Source organism: Macadamia integrifolia, unplaced genomic scaffold, assembly GCF_013358625.1.
Source record: "Macadamia integrifolia cultivar HAES 741 unplaced genomic scaffold, SCU_Mint_v3 scaffold69, whole genome shotgun sequence".
NCBI classification, from domain to species: Eukaryota; Viridiplantae; Streptophyta; class Magnoliopsida; order Proteales; family Proteaceae; genus Macadamia; species Macadamia integrifolia.
Genome location: NW_024870513.1, coordinates 2,937 through 27,279, shown reverse-complemented (window position 1 = coordinate 27,279; position 24,343 = coordinate 2,937). Strand labels below are relative to the sequence as shown.

Below are 24,343 nucleotides of genomic sequence, written 5' to 3'. Positions count from 1 at the left end.
GCAGTGCATAGTGGGTGGAGGAAGATCGGGAGAGAAGCGTGACTCGACATCCGACCACTGGGGAACTACTCTCTCTCCCAGATACCAGACATGATCCCCCCTATATGCCCTGAAAAAGGACTCGGTTCTTGGATAATTGTCTTACCAATGCGACTCCTTTATAATCTGGAAATACGAGCCACTGGAATGGTCTCCAAGTGACCTGAAAATCCAAGGAAAAGTAAGTATAGCACAAGATAAAAGGAATTTCAGCGTCAAACATGGTATACCTCAGTAAGATCGTTCAAAAGAGAATGAGAAGTGGTCCCCAGGGGATGGTGCCTAGCCTTGATCAGCTGATTGTCCCCCCACCTCATGGCTATAGGGAAGAAGAATGCCTAAGGGTCCCTCAGTCTGGGAGCTATGATCCCCAAGTGCTCAAAGCACTAAGGCTCTTTCAAGAGATTCAAGTAAGAAAGTGCAATCCAAATGAATGAAAGGAAATAGGTACAAGAAAGAAAATTACCTGGAGGATAAAGCCTGCTCCCTTGAGACCTCGGTCTTCATATGACAACAGGTCTAGGGTCCGCAGGAGATATGTGTAGGCAGCCCCACCCAAGTCCCAAAAATCTACCTCCCCAAGATTCCAGGGGAAGAACACCAGGCGAATGTCTACTCCCCCCCGGAGGTCACTAAAAAGGCACTGACCCACGACGAACAGTAAGAAAGAACGGGCCACCAGTGCCATGTTGTCCGGGTTCTCCCATAGGCCAATTTTCTACCATCAGGCACTGATCTCCCCTAGATGGATATGTGTCTAGTCAGTTGCATTGGTAAGGCCTGTCAAGTCTACAAAATCCCTGACAGTCGGAATCCCTGGTAAGGTCATGGGTCTACCCCCAAATGGGATGCCTGTCAAGGCATAAATGCACAGGGCATGATGGTGATCTTACCAAAAAAAAGATCAAAAGAGTGAGTACTCGGCCACCACCCCTCCATTAGGGCCCTCACCAATGCCGGATCGAACTTCCGCGTCTCTACAAGGGCTAATCGGCACAGGTATGATGCATCAACTATCTCCCTCACTCTACGAGGAAGTATTCTGTACCATGACCGAACCATGTTCGGATGGCCATACAGGGCCAAGATAGGTGGTTCCCTCCCCTCATGCTAATGGAAATAAAGAATATATATATATATATATAAATAAATAAATAAAAACAAAAACAAAAACAACAACATAAAAGATAATTAAAAAAAATAAAAAAATAAAAAACAAAACAAGAATAAAAGATGATCAAAATAATGAATGAAATATAAAGACTTACCTAAGAACCCCATACGAAGTTGCAAATGTGGTTCCAACTGTTGTGAAGAGTCTGCCCGGAGTACCAATCGACCAAGCCCTCATCCCTGTGGGAAGAACTACTACAACTCTCCAGCTAGATTTCTCCACAAGTCTTTCTCTTTCTTCTTTCGGCCATATTTTTCAAAATCATAAGAAGCCCTAAAAAATTTTCCAATTTGCACAAAATCCCACAAGAATGTGAAATTCTCTAAATGACTCCTCCCTCAACAACAAGATGAAGATCTTCAAGAACAAGATGAAGAACTTCAAGAACAAATCTGAAGGTTCCAGAAACTCGAACCCACTCACTCACAAATCGTTCTTCACTCAGAAAAGTTAGAATGAGGAATGAACAAAGGGGGGGACCATTTTATAGGAAAAAATTCATTTTTCCCCCCAAAAAAAATTTTGAGAATCCAATCCTAAGGTGCAAATTAAAGTTTCCTACTACCAAATACCAAATTCAAAATTATTTTGGTGGTAGTTGCAAATTATTCACATAAGAAATGGAAAGTGAAAATCAAAAGGAAGGTAAAATTCAAATTCATGTGGTAGGTGGAAATTATATCACATGAAAAAGAGGAAAGTAAAGGTCAAAATTTTATTTCTCATGGTCAAAATTCAAGATTCCAAATTTGAAATTCTATTTCAAAGGTTAAAATTCAAAATTTCAATTCAAAAGTCCAAAAGATTAAAAATCCAAAGAAAAATCAAAGAATCAAAGGTCAAAAATCAAGAATCAATTATTAATGTCTTTTACAGGGTTGAAAGAGAAGTGAATTTCTTTCCTATAATTGGCAGTACCAGATAGCTCAGCCTGGTTCGAAAGAACCCACCTGGAAGACCAGATAGCCCAGCCCGATTCGAAAGAACCCGCTTGGAAGACCAAATAGCTCAGCTCGGTTCAAAAGAACTCACCTAGAAGACCAGATAGCCCAGCACAGTTTGAACGAACCCACCTGGAAGACCAGATAGCCCAACCCAATTTGAAAGAATTTGCCTCGAAGACCAGATAATCCAGCCTAGTTTGAAAGAACCCACCTAGAAGACCAGATAGCCCAGCCCCGGTTCGAAAGAACCCGCCTGGAAGACTAGATAGCCTAGCCTGGTTTGAAAGAACCCACCTGTAGACCAAATTCCCTGAATTGGCACATGTGAAGCCCAGCTAAGGAAAAGTCAAAGATCAAAGTACTAACATTTTTGCAGGATTGGAAGAGTAACGAATTCCTTTCCCACAATCGGCAGCCCAGGTAAGTCCTAAAACTCTAAAGAAGTTCAGAGATATTATTTGTTGCATTTTTCAACTTCGTCATAACTGAGCAAGATGATGGCAGTACATGCTCTGGGTGACAAAATGTGATCGTTCTTCTCTTTGCCCTTCGGCTGTTGGCACAGGCCTCAGCCAAAGAGGGGTACTCTGTAGATAGCTAATTTTGTCACCCTCCTCTGGCTATGATGAAATGTGGATCTTAGACGTGATTTCTGACTTTCAATCAACAAAGATGATGCACTAAGAAAATCCAAAAACATTCCCCTACCTGAAAACCCTGGAAATCCCACATGGGAGAGAAGAGAGTCCAATTTTGACGTTCTATATATAAAGGAATATGGTCAAGATGACCATACAGATGGATAGCGCTCGGAGCACGTCAAAATCGGACCATCAGATCTCCTGTAATCGTCCTCGAAAAATCACATTTTCCCATACGTATACCGCGCACACTAGCAAGCCTGTTGGAAACCCAAAAAAAATCTCCTACCTACCCAAATACCCCGAAATTCATCCCCTACCTACCCAAATGCCCCAAATTCATCCCCTACCTGAAACCCTAGAAACCCCATGCGGGAGAGAAGAGGGTCTAATTTTGACATTTTATATACAAAGGAATCTGGACAAGATGACCATACAGATGGATAGTGCTCAGAAATATGATTTCCAATGATATATGGCACGTCAAAATTGGATCGTCAAATTTCTTGTGATCGTCGCTGAAAAAATTCTTGATCACGGGCGCTATACGTGCTGGCCAGCCCACATGCATGCTGCGTGCGTTGGCTAACAGGCCAGCCAACACGCATGCTATACACTGGCTACTACCTAGCACATGCGTGCTGCCCAGCCAGCCTTGCCCACATGCATGCTGTGTGCACTGGACAGCAAGCCAACCCGCATAGCTTCGCTCGTGCGCCCCAGCACGACCTAGCTCGTGCCCCTGCATGACCCTGCTTGCAAGCCCGTAGACTACTACTAGTGCCCTCGTTTGCTATAGCCCACACTTGTGCCTACTGCCCTTGTTGCTGTTTGTGCCCATATGTGTGCTGGCCCACGCGCTATGTGCTACACACGCATGTTGCCCCATGTGCTATGTCCTGCACACCAATCCACCTCTTGGGTGCCATGTGCCACAAACCAATGCCACTTCCCACGTGCCATGTGCCTCACACCAATGCTACTGCCTGCACACCCATGCCACTGCCCTTGTGCCATGTGCCGCACACCCAGGCCATTGCCCGCACACATTGTACACATTACCTACCCTCCTGTGCTGGCCTTGTCCCATACACTTTGGCCCAATCTTATGCGCCACCATCAATGGTCGGGATTGGTATTCCACTAGCCCGGTAGTGAAGAGATTTCCTCTCCACCCACTTGAGACCAAAAACCCACTTTTTAGTTAAAAGTTCTCTCTCCCAAAAAAATCCCCTTTTACCCATTGGATAAAAGCATTCTTCACCCATTTTAGTCCAAGAACCCCTTTTACCTATTGGATAAAAGCCCTCTTCACCCACTTTAGTCCAAAAACCCTCTTTTGTCTGTTAGTTAAAAATTCTCCCTCCTCCCCATCGGCCCGAAAATCCTATAAATACCCCCTCCTTTGGATTTTAGATTCCAAACAACCCCTCTCACTCCATAGAAGTGAAATCCACTCTCCTCCTCCCCTCCCTCTTTTGATTTTCTTCGGGTCTTCGGAGCGATCTTCGTCAAGATCTGAAATCTTGTTCGATTCTTCGAAGTGTTCTTCGGGACTTAGAAGATCTTTGATTCAAGTTCTTAGTCCAATCCAAATTTTACCAAAAATAGTATGTTCCTAGCCTCCCCCTTTGAGTGTTCTTGAGCTTTATCAGAAATAGAAATCCCTCCCCCCTTGAGGTTCTTCCGGTCTATGAAGAGATCTTTGTCAAGAGCCGGAGCTCTGTTCGGATCTTCAAAGTGTTCTTCGAGGCTTTGGGGATCTTCAATCCATTTTTGGGTCAATCCGTTTCTTTCCAAAACTAATAATTCCTAGCAGAAGCCTATCCGAGTGCCTCTGGAATCTTTTCATAAATAGTTATTCCCAGTGGATGCTCTGCCAAAGTGCCACCCCATCCTAGCCCTCCCCTAGCCTATCCCCAGCGGAAGCTCCATAGGAGTGCCACCTCAGCCTAGCCATCTCCTAGCCTATCCCAGTGGAAGCTCTATCAGAGTGCCACCTCATCCTAAGCCTGGAAATAGCCTTCCTTAATTGAAGCTCTATCCGAATCCAAATATGGAAATAGCTTTGGAAATAGCCTTCCCTAGACTAAGCTCTGTCCAAACCCAAATCCAAAAGTAACCATTCCTAGTCGGAACTCTATTCGCATACCATCACAGTCAACATCTCTCAAGAAAGGAAGTTGGAGGTTAAGACCATCTTTCCCTCAGCCAGGAGAATCCAAAAGTCAGTCCGAGCTAGTACTAATCAGGGGCCCACTCCTCTTGACATGAAACAGGGGTTAAGTTCAGGATCAATTTCTCAACCGACTTGTCATCATGTAGATTTTATAAAGACCTTGTCTTAGTGTATATAGTAGTATAAATTCAGTCAATGTATATATGTGTGATAACTTAGCCATACATGTTGAATAGTAATAATTGTGAAAAATGTTCATTCTTAAGCATCTAGTAGAAAGACCGGCCTAACCGGGTAGATTGGGTGCCTAACACCTTCCCAATTCTACAACTTGACACTTACCCTAAATTTCTGGACTAGACCAAATTTTAAGCCCTTTTCTCAAGAAATGGGCCCACCCCAGGGTCCTAGGCCCATAACCCTAGGTGGCAACTCCAAACCCCCATTTATGTGATCCTAATCCCCATATTGGACCATCATCAAACCCCTGTCTCGAATGACGAATTTCACACTCTTACAAAATATGCCTCCACATATGCCCCAGTGGCGATACAATGGTGCAGGGCCCATAAGGTAAGCACACATGACACACCCCCTCCCTCACATGAAAGAGAAAGAGAGGAGAGAGGACAAGATGCAAGTCCTTCCCCCTCCAAAAGGGAAGAGAAACATCTCATCATCTCTAGAAGCTACCCTCACACCTAGTTCAGTTCAACCTACTCCCCCATGCCGGTCACCAAAACTAGGTAAACTTCATAGGGGCTTATATGGCATATTGCATCTATAGGGCCCTAGGGAATGCTTCTCGTATATACCTCCCCTTTGTCATCATGAAAACATGTAGTACCATACCTCACATCCATCAGGCGGTAATTATCATTACGCCTAGTCCCACACCAAGATATTTGAGTACTTCCAGGTGGACCTATAGGGTGAGGAGGAAAAGTCCCCATCAGACAAGTTTTCCCATGGGATTTTATGCAAGATGGAGTTAAAACGGTTTGATGGAAGCCACTGAGGGGGATGTAGCTCAGGAGGGGAATGATGAGGAGGAGGATATTGACTATGTACACGAGGTGGAGGAGGAAGAGGAGTTTGAGGAGGAGGTTCCTATAGATGTGGCACCAGCATCTCAAGGTGGGGCTTTTGATTTCTAAAGCATGTTGGACAGGTTAGTGGCACTGCAGGCTGGTCAGGAGCGGATCCTGAAGAATCAAGAGGAGAGTGCCCCCTTAAGAAGACTCTCTAGGAGACTCAGGCGAGTATGTCGATGGAGCTCAAGGACCTATCTGATGATGTGGACTCAGCCTCCAGGAAAATAGCGACAAGCCTAAAACACCTTTAGGAGGAGGTTGATTTGGTGAATCGTCACTTTGATTACTATGACCATCGCCTCCACGTCAACTTGAGGTCTCGGGAGGGAGAGGTCATAGATTTAGATGATGATTGAGTGGTGGTAAAACTAGCTTGGAATGGTGTTATGTAATTCTGGTTTTGAGAACTCTTCTTTATTTTGTTCTTCTTCTTTATGTTTTACTCTCTTGTCTGGGAACTTTTGTACTCTCACTTTGTGAATGCAACATGATGAAATTTTTAAGTTTTATGTCGTTACAACTTTTTATGTGAAGTCTTTTACATTTTCCCCAACCTCAATCCTATTATAGATTCTACAGGGTTTAAATCTTGTAAGCTATGTGTGATTAGAGCATCACGCTTTGATACCACCGTTGTCACACCCCGTTCACATAGAATCAGACTAGTGACTGGGTTCCCTCCGGGTAACCCAAAATCACCAGGATCATCTGATACTATAATCACAGCACAACATGCCACATATAATCATGAAAATATAGTTATATAATTTAGCATAAGTCTTGTCATATATAAATACTGTAAATCCCTATATACTCTTGATACCCAAATTATTATACATAGTATATTTATATGTGGGCCCGTAAGTATGATAATTACACAAAAAATAACAATTTAACTACTGAGAGCACAAAAAGGGGGAATATACCAAAAGAATAAAAAAGAATTGTGTTTGGTGATAACTACTGTTGCCCCGCGACACAACTCTCATATGGGCATCCAACTCCTTGATCAAATCCTTCTAGGACCCACCAATCCCCCATTGGAGGTTCATCGATGGACCCCGACACTTGTTTCTCTACTGGGAATCCTGTAAAATCATCTAAAAAGGTGTATACACGAGGGGTGAGCTCACTAGCTCAGTATATAGAAAGAAAGACTCACACAAGAAATTGTAATTCAAATGATACTATATGCATGAGATTCATTTTAGTCCTATCCACCTAAGCAACATTACTAAGTCATAGGTTACGTGCTACTCACAACCACAGTGCGTGTATGCCCTGGGTTCGAGACGTATTCTCCATCCCGCGATACGCCCATAAGGTTGTCGGAGAAGGCCAGCCATAAGCACTTAAAAAATTAAATTATGGCTCAACCACAGTAAAAAATTAAATCATGACTGAACCATAGTAGAAAAGTAAATTGTGGCCGAACCACAACAAAAAAATAAATGTAGTAGATTGGCCCTTTGAATGTATCATCAAGGTTTCCAACTGTCCTAATTATTAACGAGGCGTACTTTTAACCACCATGACAATCCGCGATCGACGCTTCTCCCTAGTGATAACCCAACACCAAAACCCCTGTTGGGAAGGGTCATAGCACGAGGAAATGTCACATCCTAACCACATGCTCTTATATGAGATAGTACGACTGCATCGTACTTTCGTGTCCCATGCAACGGCGGACTAATGCATTCATTTCCAAGCTGACTACATAATCTAACTAGCCATTCAATACATGCTCGACTAATCACATCATAATCCAACAATCGAAAATTCCATGCTCATGATTCAAAGCAAGAAGCAAGTATTTATGAATGTAATAATTCAACATAACAATTCATATATGCATCCAGCAGTAGTCAAGCATATGCATGAGAATGGAATTTATAATGTCAAAATAATATATATGCAATGAAGATGATGCCATCCCAAAATAAAATCAATATCCTCTCCCCACTTACTATTCTTGTACGAGAATATGCGCACACAGTACGGGTAAGATCCGACATGTGAAGAAGAATGTCTCGAAACCTAACATAGATAAGAAACTTAGAATACATCCATTTTGGGATCACAAAACAATGAAAGATATGGTCACAACGCGTCTAATAATGTGAAGGTGGTTGTCGATGAGTTTGAGTTCAAACAGAGCTCATTTGAGGCACAGGTGGGTCATACAGGTGGGTAGGAGGACCCACCTATGCAAACTGCCCAGGCAGAAAATACTCAGTCACACACCGACAGGTTCTACCGGTGGGTTTAGTACTCATTGGTCCTACACATCGATAGGACCATCGGGCTAACCTAAGACCGGTGGGTTGCTACTAGCAGGTATGGTACCCGCCGGTCCTACCTATCAGTCTGACCCGCTGGTAGGACCCTGGAGCCCAAGCAAGACCGATGGGTTGTACTGGCAGGTCTAGGTACCCTCCGGTCTAACCCTCCTATAAGCTCAGAAGCCCAGGTAAGACTGGGGGGTCACACTAGTGGGTCTGACTACTCGTCGGTGCTACCCACCAATATTCAGCGGGTTATGTTGTACTTCTTCTCTTCTTTATTCCACATCTTGGGAATCTAAGGGGGTTGCTCCAACCTCATTCCTCACATATTTTAGCCAAAACAAGGCCAATCTTGTTGTATTTTGGTGGGAAATGGGTACTTAATACATATCTCACTCCCACCACCTGTCGTGGATATCATCCAATAAGATATCATACCTTTCTTATTTGTATATGGCTTTATGATACGTGCAAGGGCACAGCTTAGGCATGCAAATCATGTCAGGTACCGGCTTAATCTTGTCTGACCACTCTGCATTTGATGTCACTCTTGCTATCATACACCATAGGGCACCCCCGTCAACCCTTTCCAGTTCGGACCCTATATGACCAAACTGAATAAACCGGTCAATAAACCTGGTTTAGGGAGCAGGGCTCTACACCTGAAAATCAGATCTGGAATAAACCAAACTTAAAATTACTAGGCCTGGAGAAAAAAAATCTTGAAGAAAAACTTATACTTGAACTGAGATGCTTCAAAGCTTGGTTCTTGTCACCTAGATCTAAGCCTTGAACTAGTAAATTAAAATTATTACAACTTGAATAACTTAAATAGCATAAACAAACAAACACAAAAGACTTTGCATTAATTTAATGAAACCAAATTACAAAAGTTTTTAAAGCAAAAACTAAAAGCTAGAACTAAAGGGAGAGCATAACTAACTAGGAGAAGAAAAAGAGAACAAGAGAAGGACTAGAGAGAACTAGAGAGAATGCCCCCCCCCTTTGGAAGATTTGTATTTATATTTATAGGGGAGACAGAGAGATAAAAAAGGAAGTAGGGGAGAGGAGAGAAGAGAGGATGGTCCAAAAGGATCCTCTAGGATCGTGTGATGAGGTGGAAATAGGAAAGAAGAAAAGAAAAAAAATAAATAATAGAGATAGGGGAGAGAGTCGAACGATTTGGGTTTCCTAATGGTAGGATTTTCTTAGATTCTCCTTATTGATGTGGAGTGGAGAGAAGAGAGAAGAGAGAAGAGAGAAAAGGAGAGAAATCGTATGATAGAGAGGGAATCCCACAATTTTTCTTGCCTTTTTCCCTATTTTCTCCTTTTTTTCTATTTTCTCTCTCTTCAAACTTGCGCACAACCTTCCTTGAATGATTTTTTTTCTTTCCTTTGATTGATTAGGATATCTTCTAATTGATTTGGAAATTCCTTCCATGCCCCTTGTGCTTTAAGTAGGTGGAAAGCAGGAAATATTCAACAAAATCTCCAAAAAGTATGAGAATCGCCCAAAGAGAGAGAGTTCAATGCCACATATGGGTCCCTCCTTTATTTGTTGATATCTGAAATATTCTTTTGTACCCCTGGGACAACTGCAGAAAGGTTGGGCCTGCATCTCAGTTCTGTTCTTGTCCATTATTCTTGTTCTGGTCTGAAAAGAATGATCACTTGTATGGGTGCCTAAATGAATGTGTACCTTTAATGCAATACGTCTATCTTGCTCAGAATTTCGTCCTCTTCACAACCATGAAAAGAAATGAAACATCTTTATGTGTAAAATTAGAGATATGACACCCGATAGTCTTTAAGGCCTTTAAAATACAAAACCTGCAAAAAGAGAGTAAAACCCAAGGTAGCCCCATTCTAAATATATAAAATGCATGCTTTACTACCTAAGATTTCACACATAAATGTATTCATCAAGTGGCTTGTTACCAAATGAAACACCAGTGAAGGCATAGAAGCAGAAACAAGTGATTGTGACCTCACCAACGGGTAGGTGGAAGGAGTGCGTACTAGGCCACCACCGCTCAATGATCCCTTCATCAGCTCGGGGTCTAATTTTTTGGTCTCCAAAGTGACCAAGCGGTGCAAGCATGTATTGTTGACTCGACGTACAATCCTCGGGGCAAGTACACTGAACCATTCCCAAACTTTATTTGGGTGCCCGTATCTTGCTAAGATTGGGGCCACACCCTTAGGGGGCACCTAATAATTAAATTAAAAAAAAAAAGGAAAATGAATGAATGAAAGAATTAACAATTAATCAAGTAACAAAAAAAATAATAAAAATTAAACAAATAATAAACCAGGGTAAAATAAAAATAACTTACCCACTTATTTCATGCAGAATTGCAGATGTGGTTCTGCGTACCCTGAAGTGTGCGTCCTGTGTAGCACGTGTAGGCCCCTCCGCTCCCTCAGCTATTGGGTTATGTCCCAAAATCCCCTTGAGCCTGCAACCCCCATAGGTCCTCTTCCTTGATCTCTCAGCCATAAAACCTAAAAGTTTTAGAAAATGCCAAAGAATCCAAAAAATTACAGAAAAGCCTAAGAATCCCAAAAATTACAGAAAATGCCAAAGAATCCCAAAAATTATAGAAAAGCCCAAAGAATCCCCAAAAATTGTAGAAAAACCCAAGAAATCTCAAGACTCCAAAAATCCCAGTAGACTTCACCCAAACTTAGGAGAACTCGAAAAAATCGCTCAGAAACTCAGGCAAACTTAGAGAAACTCAAAAAAATCAGAGGAAAATGAGTCAAAATGGGGGGGGGGGGGGGGGACCCCTTTTATAGGGAACCAGAACCTGGAGGCCCCTCCATCCAAAAAACAATTCGATGGAAACTCCCACACTTATGTCAAAAAAAAAAAAAAAAAAAAAGGAATCAAGAATCAAAGATAAAAAATCAGATCTCAAGTTTCTAAAATAAAAAATCATAGATCAAGGATCAAAAGTCAAGTTTCAAAAATCAAATTTCATTACTACACCGGCCCCGGATGGCCCACAATCATTGTCACCAACCACAGGAGGCCCGACTCATTGTATTTGACCCAGGTGACCAAAATCAAGATAATTTTAGTCCTCCAGTCCCAAAGAGACTATGACCACCTTGCGGCCCCAAATGGCCCAAAATCAAGACTTAAGACGAAATTGGTCCAAGGCAAGAGGTCCTATGGTCTGAGACACCTAAAACCAAACCCCTAGACTAGCCCATGGAGACCCAGCCTAGGGAAACCAAGATCAAGTTGCCCAATCCTATAGTCCAAGAGACCTAATACTAAACCCATAGGGTAGTCCGTGGAGACCTAGCCTAAGAAAACTAAGATCAAGATGCCTGGTCCTATGGTCCGAGAGACATAAGACCAAACCCCTAAAATAGTCCATGGAGACCTAGCCTAGGAAAACTAAGATCAAGATGCCCGGTCCTATAGTCCGAGAGACCCAAGACCAAACCCCTAGACTAGTCCATGGAGATCTAGCCTAGGAAAACCAAGATCAAGATGCCCAGTCCTATGGTCCGATAGACCCAAGACCAAACCCTAGACTCTTCTATAGAGACTTAACCTAGGAAAATAAAGATATGTGTTTGCTAACATCTTTTGTAGGGAGTGCTCAAATCTCTGGAAACGATGACTCAAGAACAAAATCATATACTAACATTTTTTACAGGGAGGGCTCAAATCTCCACAAACAATGGCTCAAGAACCAAATCAGATACTAACATCTTTTGTAGGATTGGGAGGGCTCAAATTCCATCCTACAATTGTTGGCCTAAGAACGACATGAATAAGGATTGGCACTAGAATTCCAGGTAAATGTTAACATCTTTTGTAGGATTGAAAGGGCTCAATTTCTTTCCTACAATCGATGGTCCAAGTAAGACTCTAAAACTTTAAGTTGTTAAAAGATATTACCTATTGCATTTGCACCTCCATCACCCTTGAACAAGATGATGGCAGTACCTGCTCTAGGTGACAAAATGTGGTTGTTCTTTTCTTTTTCCTTCTGCTGTGGCACAGGCCTCGGCCAAAGAGGGTCATTTTGTAGACACCTAATTTTGTCATCTCCTCCGACTATAATGACTCATGGATCGTGGATGCAGCCCTTCCCTTCCAATCGAAAGAGATGATAATTGACTAAGGTAGTCCTACCCCGACCACTCCCTCTTCATCTAGAAACCCTAAAATCGGTGAAAAGAGGGGTCTAATTATGAGATCAGATATACAAAGGAATACGATCCAAAGTGATTGTATGCATGGATAGTGCTTGGAATCACGATTCCAATGATATATGGCATGTAAAAATTGGACCATCGGATCTCCCGTAATCACCCTCGAATGTCAAAATCACTAGAATGCAATTTGGGAATATTTCCTAGAATATTCCATCTCAGCCCCTCCAGCACCCTAGGCGGTCCCTCCAACACTCCTCGTGGCCATCCAACACTCCATATGGCCTTGTGACCACCGTGGCCCCTCCAGCACCCCATGTGGCCCTATAACACTCCTTGGGGCCCCTCCGACACCCCATGCAGCCCCAAAACCGTTGCGGCCCCTCTAGCATCCCATGTGGCCCCATGACCCCTATGGCCCCTCCAGCACCCACGCAGCCCCACCAGAGTACCCCATGGCCCTACGACCCTTGTGGTGTAAAATCCTAATTCTCACCCCTTGGGATTCGAAAATCTATAAATAAGGCATTATTTACCATCCCAAAACACACTTGGTTGGCATACCTACACCCCTCCCTTGGGTGAGTTTATCCCATCTCCTTCTTGCCCTTGTTGGCCCCTCTCTTGCCCTTGTTGGTACCCCCTCTAGCCCCTTCCTTTGGCTTGTTTGGCCCTTCTTCTGATGGTTATGTTTGTGGGATCCGTGTTGGGATGCCAGTTACTAGACCCATAATCTAATCAGATTTTGAAGTGCCGCCCAACCCTTAGCCTTCTAGTTGCCCTTCCTTAGCCGAAGCTCTGCTGAAGTGTCACCAAGCCTTAGCCTTCTAGTAGCCCTTCCCTAGCCGAAGCTCTGCTGAACTGCTGTCAAAGTCTCAACCTTTTATATTTTCCTAGCCGAAACTCTATCGAAATATTGATCCCAGAATCAGCCTTCCTTAGTCGAAGCCCTGCCGAAGTTTTGCCAGATTACCAGCTTGGGAATTACCCTTTCTTAGCCAAACCACTGCCCAAATATTCGAAGACTACCACAGTTAGCATCTCTGAAGAAAGGAAGTTGGAGGTCAAGACCACCTTCCCCTGATCTGGGAGAATTCACAAGAAAGTGCATATCTGCACCAATTAGGGGCCCACCCCTCTTGACCCGAAATAGGGGTTAAGTTCATGTATAATCACTCACTTAAATTAGCATAGTGTAGACTCTTTATTGACCCTATTTTAGTGTACATATGTAATTACTTTTTGTTAGTGTATATATGTGTCATAATTTAGCCATACATGCGATCTAGGAATAATTGTAGAAAATGTTCATTATTAAGCATCTAGTAGGATGACCGGTTAAATAGGGTAGATTGGTGCCTAACCCCTTCCCAATTTTACAACTTAACACGTACCCTATTCTTTGGACCTGACCAACTTATGAGCCCTTTTCTTAGGAATTGGGTCCACCCCCTGAGTTCTAAGCCTATAATCCTAGGTGGCGACTCCAAACCCCTTTTGCATGATCCCAATCCTCCATTGGACCATCATCAAACCAGGAGAGTATGCCTCCGAACCACTCCACTCAAGAGAGAGAGAGAGCGGAGCACTGTGAAATAGGCCCCCACGTTTTTCCGAACGATGATGCGGGGACTGCAGAGGCACACACCAGAAGAGAAAGATATAGAAAGAGGAGAGAGGGCCAGGATATTCTCCAGCCGCTACCATCACAAATAGGGTTCAACAAATAAACCCTTAATTACAATCAAGGTTTAAATTTCCCAATACTTGTGGATCCAAATATCTTAAAGCAAGTAATATAAAACATGCATCATAATGATACTACCACAACATGTATAGTATCATAATGACACTCTAAGTCTTTGACCAGTCTGGATTGATCAGTATTGGCCTTAACCAAGCCTATCCGAATCCTCAAAAAATACCTTCGCTTTATTGAGTAAAACTATGTATTGTCATAAACGTTACTTTTCAACTTCTTTAAAGCCATGATGAAATAAAAAGAAGTAAAGTTTAAAAAAATCTATTAAAATAATAAAATAAACTTTAATTTGCTTTTTGATGTAAGCAAACAGAGTAAACATTGTTGAATAGGAAACTTTTTCAAATTCTTCCCTTTTAAAGACTTTAATGGGGAATGTTCCTATTTTCTCTTTCTTCCCATATGACTCCATGAAAAAAGGAAAAAAAGAATCAACAACCACCCATCTATCGTTTCCCTTGATGCCGAGAAATAACGTCACTCTATTGGCGACCACTTAACCACAATCTGAGCGACAACTTTTGCTGCTATTGTGTCGTGCTGACATGGGAGGGAGGCAGCCCGAGCCGAGCTAAGCCACCCTCATTCTTTTTTAAGAACAGGCTACAAAGGGTTTGATATGGCATATCCAAGGGTAGGCAAGGGATGTGTTGAGAACAACGACAAGGGCTATTGCAGCTAAGTGCACGAAACACAACCATGGAGTCTAGAATTTCTTTTATTTTATAAGGAAAAGCCATAGTGAAGCATAATGACGATCACGGAAATTGCACAATGATGCACAAAGCAATGCTCTGATACCAATGTAAGATGGAAAGACAAATAGAGGATCAAGAATTACCTTAATGTAGCTTTTCACATAGTGGAATGGATCTAGTTGTAATACGCGTCGATCTGCATGAAAAATGATGAACAAAGGATTGCAGTTCGTTAGGCAATGATCCACCCTCCAAATCTAAGGATTGCAATGGAGATCCGTGGAGACACACACTTTGAATGGGGAGATACATAAGAGAATAGGGAGAAAGAGAGCTTTTGAGATTTGGTCAAAACCCTAATTGGCTTTATGGCGAAAACCCTCTTATTTATAGAGAATTGGCTAATTAGGTTTCCTAATCCTAGTGGATCTATGATTACCCCAAGTGGGTGACCCACGAAGAAACTGGGTTAGGACCCAGTCCGACACCCATGGTCCTGACCCATATTAATTAGGGAAATTTTCTTGTACCACCCCTAAAAATCTCCATAATTAGGGGTGACCCCCCAAAATGAAAATAATATCCACCACACCCCTAATTTATAACACCATTAACTGAAAACATGAAATGACTATTTTACTCTTCTACTTAATCTCTAAAATGGAAGAAATGATAGAGACCATCAAGAAGGAGATGAATTGGAATCTCTCTACTAGTTCAATGAAGGGCCTTAGGAAGGAAAAGAAGAAGAAAACTTCTTCTCCAAGCAAAGCCCAAAATTATCCTGTATGGATGGGCACTGTTGCTGCTTTTTGGGACTATAGAAATGAAATCTAAATAGCAATGGAAAACAAAATAATATATATAGATAACCTTGATAAGAAGCTAAGGGTTCCAGACTCCTAAGAGAAGGGGAAGAGAAGTGGAGGAAGGAGAAGAAGACCCATTTTGAGATTTTTTTTTTTTGATGAATGTGCTAGTTGTCTCTGCCTTACTTTCTGTTTTATTTTGTTTTTCTTTTATTTATTTTTTCCTAGAAGAAGAAAATGAAGAACAGAAGAAGCATCAAGGAAGCTTGTTTATTAATTTGCAAAATTGTCTTTTTTATGCCTTTTAGTGCAATTTCCATTAAAATAATCTGAGATCTGCGTTTTATGGAAGTTTGAAAAAAAGGTCGTGGAAGTTTTTAAAGATCGATATAAGATATTGGAAAGAAACTATTCTCAAGGCCCAAATTATGTTAATGCATCCAAAGAGATCCTAATGCCCTTCCCGACGGTGGCCTTTTGGAAATTTTTAGGAAACGTTTTAAGGATAAGGCAACCCGCAGCTGCAAAGTTGATATACACAGAAAGCACCTCCAGCTTCCCTCCCATTCCCAATCCTTGAGGGTACAACATGGAAGCTTATCTCTGCACTTAACCCTCCTCCAAAACCCATTGCTCTGAAACCCTAAACCTTATCGGAGTTTCCACTAAACCTCTCTTTAGACCCAAAAATCTCTTTGCCAATTACCCACAAAATCACTCGAATCTCATCTATTTACTGCCCAATCAGCCGCACCAAGAAGGAAGAAATGGTAGAGACCATCAAGGAGTTGGAGAACTGCTACTTCCTCGCTAGAATCTGCTACAAAGGTCTCACAGTACAGCAATTTCAAGACCTCAGGAAATCCTTACCGGATTCGGTGATGCTCGTCTAGGTTACTTCACTAATTAAGGCCAAGGGTGTAAGGGTAAGTTTACATATCCATAAGGGTAGTTTGACCATTTAGATAATAAGAGACTGATGACATTATCACTTAACGACCAAATTCTAACGGAATGGGTTTTTTATAAATTTGTTGATGAAAATGAGGGATAAACAAGCTCTTATTTTCATTTTTGAGGTCACTCCAAGTTATTGGAATTTTTAAGGGAATTATAAGAAAATTTCCCTTTTAATTAACAAAAAGCCCCTAGAATCGTCCCTAAAGATCTGAAAAGCAAAGATCCTACGAGAAAACTCCTAGAATCAATTGGATTGAAATGTCCAATCAGCTATAGTCATTTAACCGATTACAGTTTTTTGAATATTGCCATAATCCCAGAAAATTATATATATATATATATCCTGAATTGACTCAATTGAGTCGTCAGTTGAATCTTTTTTTGCCCTTTTTTCACCAAAAAAAAAAAAAAATGGTATTAAATGAATTGTTCGAATGGAGGTCCCAAGACTCCCAATTGGAAAAAGATAGTTGAGAGAGAGAGAATGTTATGAACCAAATAAGAACAGAACGTTAGCTAGCTTCGAGGGTAGCTTTCCTCCTAGAGAAGAGATGAGAACAGAGAAGATTATATTCATTTCATATCTCATACACCCTTCTTCCCCACCTTATATAGCCACTAAGTAATCAATTAACAAAAAGAGATAATTCCCCTAACAGAATTCACAGACTTCACGTGGTCTTGTCCCGTACACAAGATCACGCCAAATTGATGAGCGTTTCTTTGCTTTTAGAAACATTGTGCTGATGTGATTGGATGGGTCCCAAGAGCCATGTCATCTGATGAGGTGTCATACACATCTTTATCACTTTGAATCGTATCATTACCCACCGCTTCTTGAAGAACCTTGTCCTCAAGGTTCGAGTGGGGAATTAATTGACAAAGAATAGGCGCCTTTTGTGGTTCTTCAAATGCATTTTATGGAGGAGTCGACCATGAGAAGGTGCCCTCCTTTAAGAAATCAGTTAACGGCACAACAATGTGGGCATAACAGTAAACCAAGCAATGTGTAAGGCCCAAAAAACCCTTTAGGGAACTGAATTGATAATATGTGGGCTTGGTGGACCTTAACCCGGAGATGGTGTTTTTGAGCACTAGGCTTTGAATGATGGGCATGTTCAACTTTGAGGTCTTGGCACCACCCTTGGGAAATTGAGCATGGCCCCATGAGAGCTTATGCGAGAATTGCCTTGCCTTTGTGACCGCCTCAATTTTCAACTCGAGAGAGAACGGAATGATATGAGCACTTCGTCCCAACATCCATGACCACGACATAGATGCGTGGTACGCACTTCTTGGGTCAGACTCAATTTCAATGGTGTCGGCAAGTTCAACGCTGCGTAGGAGGAGGATTTCATCATCCTTGAAATCAGAAGTCACTTCAACGTATACCCCCGCAGGCAATGGCGATTCACTGTTGTATCCGTTTCCGATGGTGATCGTATCTGAATTCCATGGTCGCACATGCCTTGGCAAGCCCCTCATTACTAGAGACAAAATTGAAATAACCAATTCAATATAAAATTCTTTCTCTGTCTCTCTCTCCTTCCCTTGTAAACCTTTACCCATGATGAGGTTGTCATTCCCATTTAAGACAGTGAGGTTGGGCTTAGCCTCCATAGCTTGTAAGTGTTGAGCTATTCCACTTTGGATGGAATTTTGGGCATTGCTAACATCAACCCAGATCTGTATTGGTAAGCCCACCATGGCATCTGAAAATTACAGAGTGGGAGGGAAAATCCATTCCGCTAGATTGTTATAAGAAATCTCGGTAGGCACCTCAGAGTTGACCGTCACTCGAACACCATCGTCAAGTTGTTTGCTATGGTCGGACAGTTCTCAATCATCTGTTGTATTATCATACACGAGCAGGAAGAGTTGTCTAATCTTGCAGTGATGACCCAGTTCGAATTTCGTATCCTTGTTGCAATTGAGCTCTTTCTTGCTATGGAGCGGCGTCTCTGTAGGGGTGAGCTGCTTGCTCGGAATGTGTAAGGCCATTGGTGGAGTTACATAGCTTGAAGGAGTCAGCGGAGAAAGTAGTAGTGATGGTCGAAGACTCAGTAGATGCGGTAAAAGGCATTGAACTTCATTATGCTTAGCTTCTTGGGTTTGCGCAAGTCTGGTGGCTTGTGGCATGGAGCTGGGTTGGTCTACTCGCACTTCACTTGGAACATCAAAACAGAGATCGGCGATGAAGCAGCTAGCAAGGGAAGAGGCAGAGACAAAGGAGATCTCTATAATTTTCGCCAAAGTTCCTTGTGGATCCACAGATTTTGAAAAGCCAAAACGGAGCTCCAAAGCTCCGGTGAAATCCATCCAATTGCTAAACCTCTTTTGAATGACATTTCCATTGGTACCACTGCAATGCTGGGCCATTCATGTGAAATGAGGAGATCAATAAGCATCGCTCGTCAGTGGTTCCATGGTAATCAAAGAAGTTCTTTGCCTGGAAAATCCATCCGATCGGATCTGTACCGTCAAAACTGGGAAAATCAAGAGGAATGGTGTGGAGCTAGATGGGGTTGGCGGGAATGGGTAGAGGCGGTGACGATGTATTGAGGTTGCTTGGGCGCTGATCAGGTTGAGGTACCGTTAACCCCAGGGCTTGCTCCAACCGGCCATCCACGGCCATGAGGCGACGAATAAGCTCTGAAAGGGACCGCTGCTAATTGGACATGGTTGCTTCAAGGGAATCCAGACGTTTGCCACGCGCTGCCATCGCCTGAGTCAAAAGCTTAACAGATTCATCTAGTTGATGGAGGCGAGTTCTGTCGTCCATCGTATATCTCTCAATGAAAGCACCAATGTTATGAACCAAATAAGAACAGAACGTTAGCTAGCTTCGAGGTAGCTTTCCTCCTAGAGAAGAGATGAGAACAGAGAAGATTATATTCATTTCATATCTCATACACCCTTCTTCCCCACCTTATATAGCCACTAAGTAATCAATTAACAAGAAGAGATAATTCCCCTAATAGAATTCACAGACTTCACATGGTCTGGTCCCGTACACAAGATCATGCCAAATTGATGAGCGTTTCTTTGCCTTTGGAAACATTGTGCTGATGCGATTGGATGGGTCCCAAGAGCCATGTCATCTGATGAGGTGTCATACGCATCTTTATCACTTTGAATCGTATCAGAGAGAGTCATTTTCCTGTCATGAGGTGGAGGGAGAGCAGCCATGGCAAGGCAAAGCCTCCTTATGATCGATAATTTCTACCACAATATTCTGAACCAACTCAATACAAACACAGCTACTCTATCACAAGTCCAAAAAGCTCATGCCCACATCCTCAAAACTGGGCATTCCAACAATACGTGTCTCAACACTAAGCTTCTCTCTATCTACGCCGATCACCTCTGCTTTTCCGACGCAATTCTCGTCCTCGATTCAATCCCTGAACCTGATGTATTTTCCTTCTCCACTCTCATATCTGCTTGTTTCAAATTTGATCGTTTCAATTACGCCTTTCGTCTCCTTCGCCAAATGCTTTCCCATGGCCTTCTGCCCGATAATTTCGTCCTCCCCAGTATGCTAAAGGCCTGCGCCGTCCTATTAGCTCTTCGGATAGGGCAGCAGCTTCACAGCCTTGCATCTGTTACTGGGTTTGCTTCGGACAACTTTGTACAATCTTCCTTAGTTCACATGTATGTAAAATGTGGCAAGGTGAAAGATGCTCATAAAGTGTTCGATAGAATGACACATAGAAATGTGGTTAGTTGGAGTGCTATCATTGCTGGTTATGCTCGACTAGGATACATTAACGAGGCAAAGGAACTATTCAATGCGATGAGGTGTTCAGGTATAGAACCCAATCCTGTATCATGGAATGGTTTGATAGCGGGTCTTCACCACAGTGGTTTATCTTCTGAATCGGTTGTGGTTCTGCAGGAGATGCATTTGCAAGGGTTTAAGCCTGATGGGACTAGCATTTCTAGTGTTCTTTCTGCAGTGGGGGACTTGAAAATACAGGATATTGGGGTTCAAATCCATGGCTACGTGATCAAGCAGGGTCTTGGGTCGGACAAGTGTGTGGTTAGTGCACTTCTTGATATGTACGGCAAGTGTGGGTGCACCTTAGAGATGATGCTGGCATTCAACGAGGTGGCTCAAATGAACTTGGGTTCATGCAATGCTCTGGTTGCTGGGCTCGCTCGGAATGGTCTTGTTGAAGATGCATTGAGTGTGTTTAGGCAATTCAAGGACCAAAGGATAGAACTGAATGTTGTATCTTGGACATCAGTAATTTCATGTTGCACACAAAATGGGAAGGATATCGAAGCGTTGAAGCTCTTCAGAGAGATGCAGGTTGCAGGAGTGGAGCCCAATTCTGTCACAATCCCATGCTTGCTTCCAGCCTGTGCGAATATTGCAGCCTTAATGCATGGGAAGGCAGCACACTGCTTCTCCCTCAGGTGGGGAATTTCTGATGATGTGTATGTGGGCAGCGCATTGATTGATATGTATGCAAAGTGTGGGAAAATTGGAGATGCTCGACATTTTTTCGATATGATGCCCACTACAAATTTGGTCTGTTGGAATGCAATTGTGGGTGGATATTCTATGCATGGAAAGGCTAAAGAAGCTATCAATTTATTCGATTTGATGCGGAGGAGTGGGCAGAAGCCTGATTTTATCAGCTTTACTTGTGTCCTATCTGCTTGCAGCCAGAATGGCCTTATAGAAGAAGGGTGGTACTTATTCAATAGCATGACTAGAGAGCATGGAATTGAAGCTAGAATGGAGCACTATGCTTGCATGATTAATCTACTTAGCCGTGTTGGAAGGCTTGAAGAGGCTTATGTCATGATTAAAGAGATGCCTTCTGAGCCAGATGCTTGTGTTTGGGGAGCATTGCTTAGTTCTTGCAGAGTATATGGAAATGTCAGCTTAGGGGAAGCTGCAGCTGACAATCTCTTCAAGTTGGAGCCAAGCAATCCTGGGAACTATGTTCTTCTCTCTAATATTTATGCTGCCAATGGCATGTGGAGAGAGGTAGATAGAGTGAGAGAGATGATGAAAAGGATGGGTTTGAGGAAGAACCCTGGTTGCAGTTGGATTGAGGTCAAGAACAAGGTGCACACACTTCTGGCAGGGGACACATCTCATCCCCAAATGAATCATATTATTGAGAGACTGGGAAGAGTGAGCACGGAGATGAAAAAATTAGGTTATCTTCCGAATACTGAATTCGTGCTTCAAGATGTGGAGGAACAAGACAAGGAGCAAATATTGTGTGGGCACAGCGAAAAGTTGGCTGTAGTGGTAGGGCTTCTGAACACTCATCCAGGCTCCCCACTTCGAGTAATCAAGAACCTTCGAATTTGTGGTGATTGCCATGTGGTGATAAAATTTATATCCAGCTTCGAGGGAAGAGAAATTTTTGTTCGGGACACCAACCGTTTTCATCATTTCAAAGATGGTGTGTGTTCTTGTGGGGACTACTGGTAGAGAGTCTTAATATATTATCAGGTTGACCATATCTTCATGAAAAATTAGCTGTTATTGTTGAGGAGATCGACATGGAAAGCGATTACTGCCACAGATCCATAACTCCATGATGGTGTAGCAAATTTCTTAGTGGAATTACAAAACCTGAACAGAAAGTCGTTACATTTGGAATTTAATGCCATAATGTCAGGATCAGGCAGTGGTTGGTGGCCACGTCAAGCACCTAATATCATGGAGATCTGCTGTGCAGAATGTTGGGCTGAACTAGGTCGAACAAATTAAACATAGGGTGAACATTAAGGGACCATAAGAATGGTTATGAAAATCGGATGGCTAGACTCTGACCATCTACCAGCACAGATTTTGGTATTTTATCCTGGGAGCATTGGACTGGTATCTCTTGACATTTCCAGACAAGTTTATCGTTCAGACCATAAACCTACAAATGCAGTCCCGGAGTATATGATATCGAGAACCCATCGGCCACAAAGTGCATTTCGCGACTACATCTAACCTAATGCACATAATCAATGCATGAATGCAATAAACATACGGAAATCACGGTACCAGAACCACCTCGGCCACATCGGATACCGTCTCACAACATACATTTCATATCATTTCCATCAAAATATAAAATGTTATAGAACATCATCATCATTTATGCAATTTAAATAATCATGTGAAAATCCTACACATGAGAGTGTAGATACCATTGACTGAGGTAATCCAACCAAGAAACATTCTATACTCACTCAAAATCCCGAAAACCTCATGTGAGAGAACAGAAGGGTCCAATTATGATGTTTCATATACGAAGGAATTCGGTCCTAGGTGACCATGCGGATGCATAGTACTCAGAATCATGATTCCAATGATATATGTTATGTCAAAATTGGACCGTCGGATCTCTCGTAATCACTCTTAGAAAATTACATATTGAAAGACCTAGCCCCTTGCCCTTGGCCTACCTTGCACGCACCCTGCCTTCCCCATGTGCCCTGCCTGCCCAACGGTCCCCCACCTACCCCATGTGGCCCCGCGTGCCCCCGCACCCTTGCCTACCCCATGCACCCCTGCCTGCCCTGCGCACCCCTGCCAGTCCATGTTCCTTGCTTGCTTCGCGCACCCCCGCCTGCCTTGCGTGCCCTCGCCTGCCTCGCATGCGCCCCTGCCTGTCTCGTGTGCCCATGCCTTCCTCGTGCACCCCCTGTCCAGTCTCGTGTGCCGTCGTCAATGGTTGGAATATTCTTTCTAATGATCGGATTGGTGAAGAAATTTTCTCTTCACCCACTTTTGCACTCTACACTGCCCCACTAGTGTACCCTACACCAAAACCTCCCATTGGCCCAAAAGGGCATCTTTACCCCATTGGCCCAAAAAAAATTACTTTTCACCCATTGGCCAAAGAAATTTACCCTTCCCCCATGGTCAAAAAAATTATGTTATCACCCCATTGGTTTAGAAAAATCACTTTTGAACCCCACTGGCCAAGGAAATTCCTCTTTCCTCCCTACTGGTTCAGAAAACCTATAAATACCCACCCTCCTTTTGGTTTTACACACTCAAGCCTCCTAAGAGCATCCTTTGTAGAGAAGCTCTACCCTCTTTCCTCCCCTTCCCCCCTTGAGGATCTTCAAGTCTTCGAAGAGATCTTCATAAGATCCGAAGTGTTATTCGGGCCTTCGAAGTTCTTCAATCATCTGCCTTTTTTTAGTGAGATTTTGTGGAGGAAAAGTTTCTCCTTATTCTCCCACCCTTTTTGAGGTTCTTCAAGTCTTTGGAGAGATATTCATAAGATCAGAAGTGTTCTTCGGGCCTTCAAAGCTCCTCAATCCTTAGAGTTAGCCCATCCTCAGTGGAAGCTCTACTGGAGTGCCACCTCAGCCTAACCCTCCCATAGCCTATCCCTAGCGGAATGTCACACCCTGTTCACACATAACCGGACCAGCGACCAAACTAACACCTGCTAACCTAAAACCTACTAGGATCATCTAATATAGTAACCACTACACAACATATTCACAACTAAAGAAAAAAATTTTGCATTTTAGCGGAAGTCTTACATGTATATATTTGTAAATAACCCCATACTCTTGATACCCAAATTGTATTATATAGC

At 42.7% G+C, this 24,343-nt stretch overlaps 1 protein-coding gene across 1 annotated transcript; it reads left to right on the top strand.

Moving 5' to 3' along the window:
- The first annotated feature begins 19,470 nt into the window (after positions 1–19,470).
- Positions 19,471–22,397, top strand: LOC122069680 (pentatricopeptide repeat-containing protein At1g20230-like). Its single transcript, XM_042633745.1, has one exon. The coding sequence runs from the start codon at positions 19,951–19,953 to the stop codon at positions 22,219–22,221; it is 2,271 nt and encodes a 756-aa protein (XP_042489679.1). The 5' UTR covers positions 19,471–19,950; the 3' UTR covers positions 22,222–22,397.
- Positions 22,398–24,343: the final 1,946 nt, after the last annotated feature.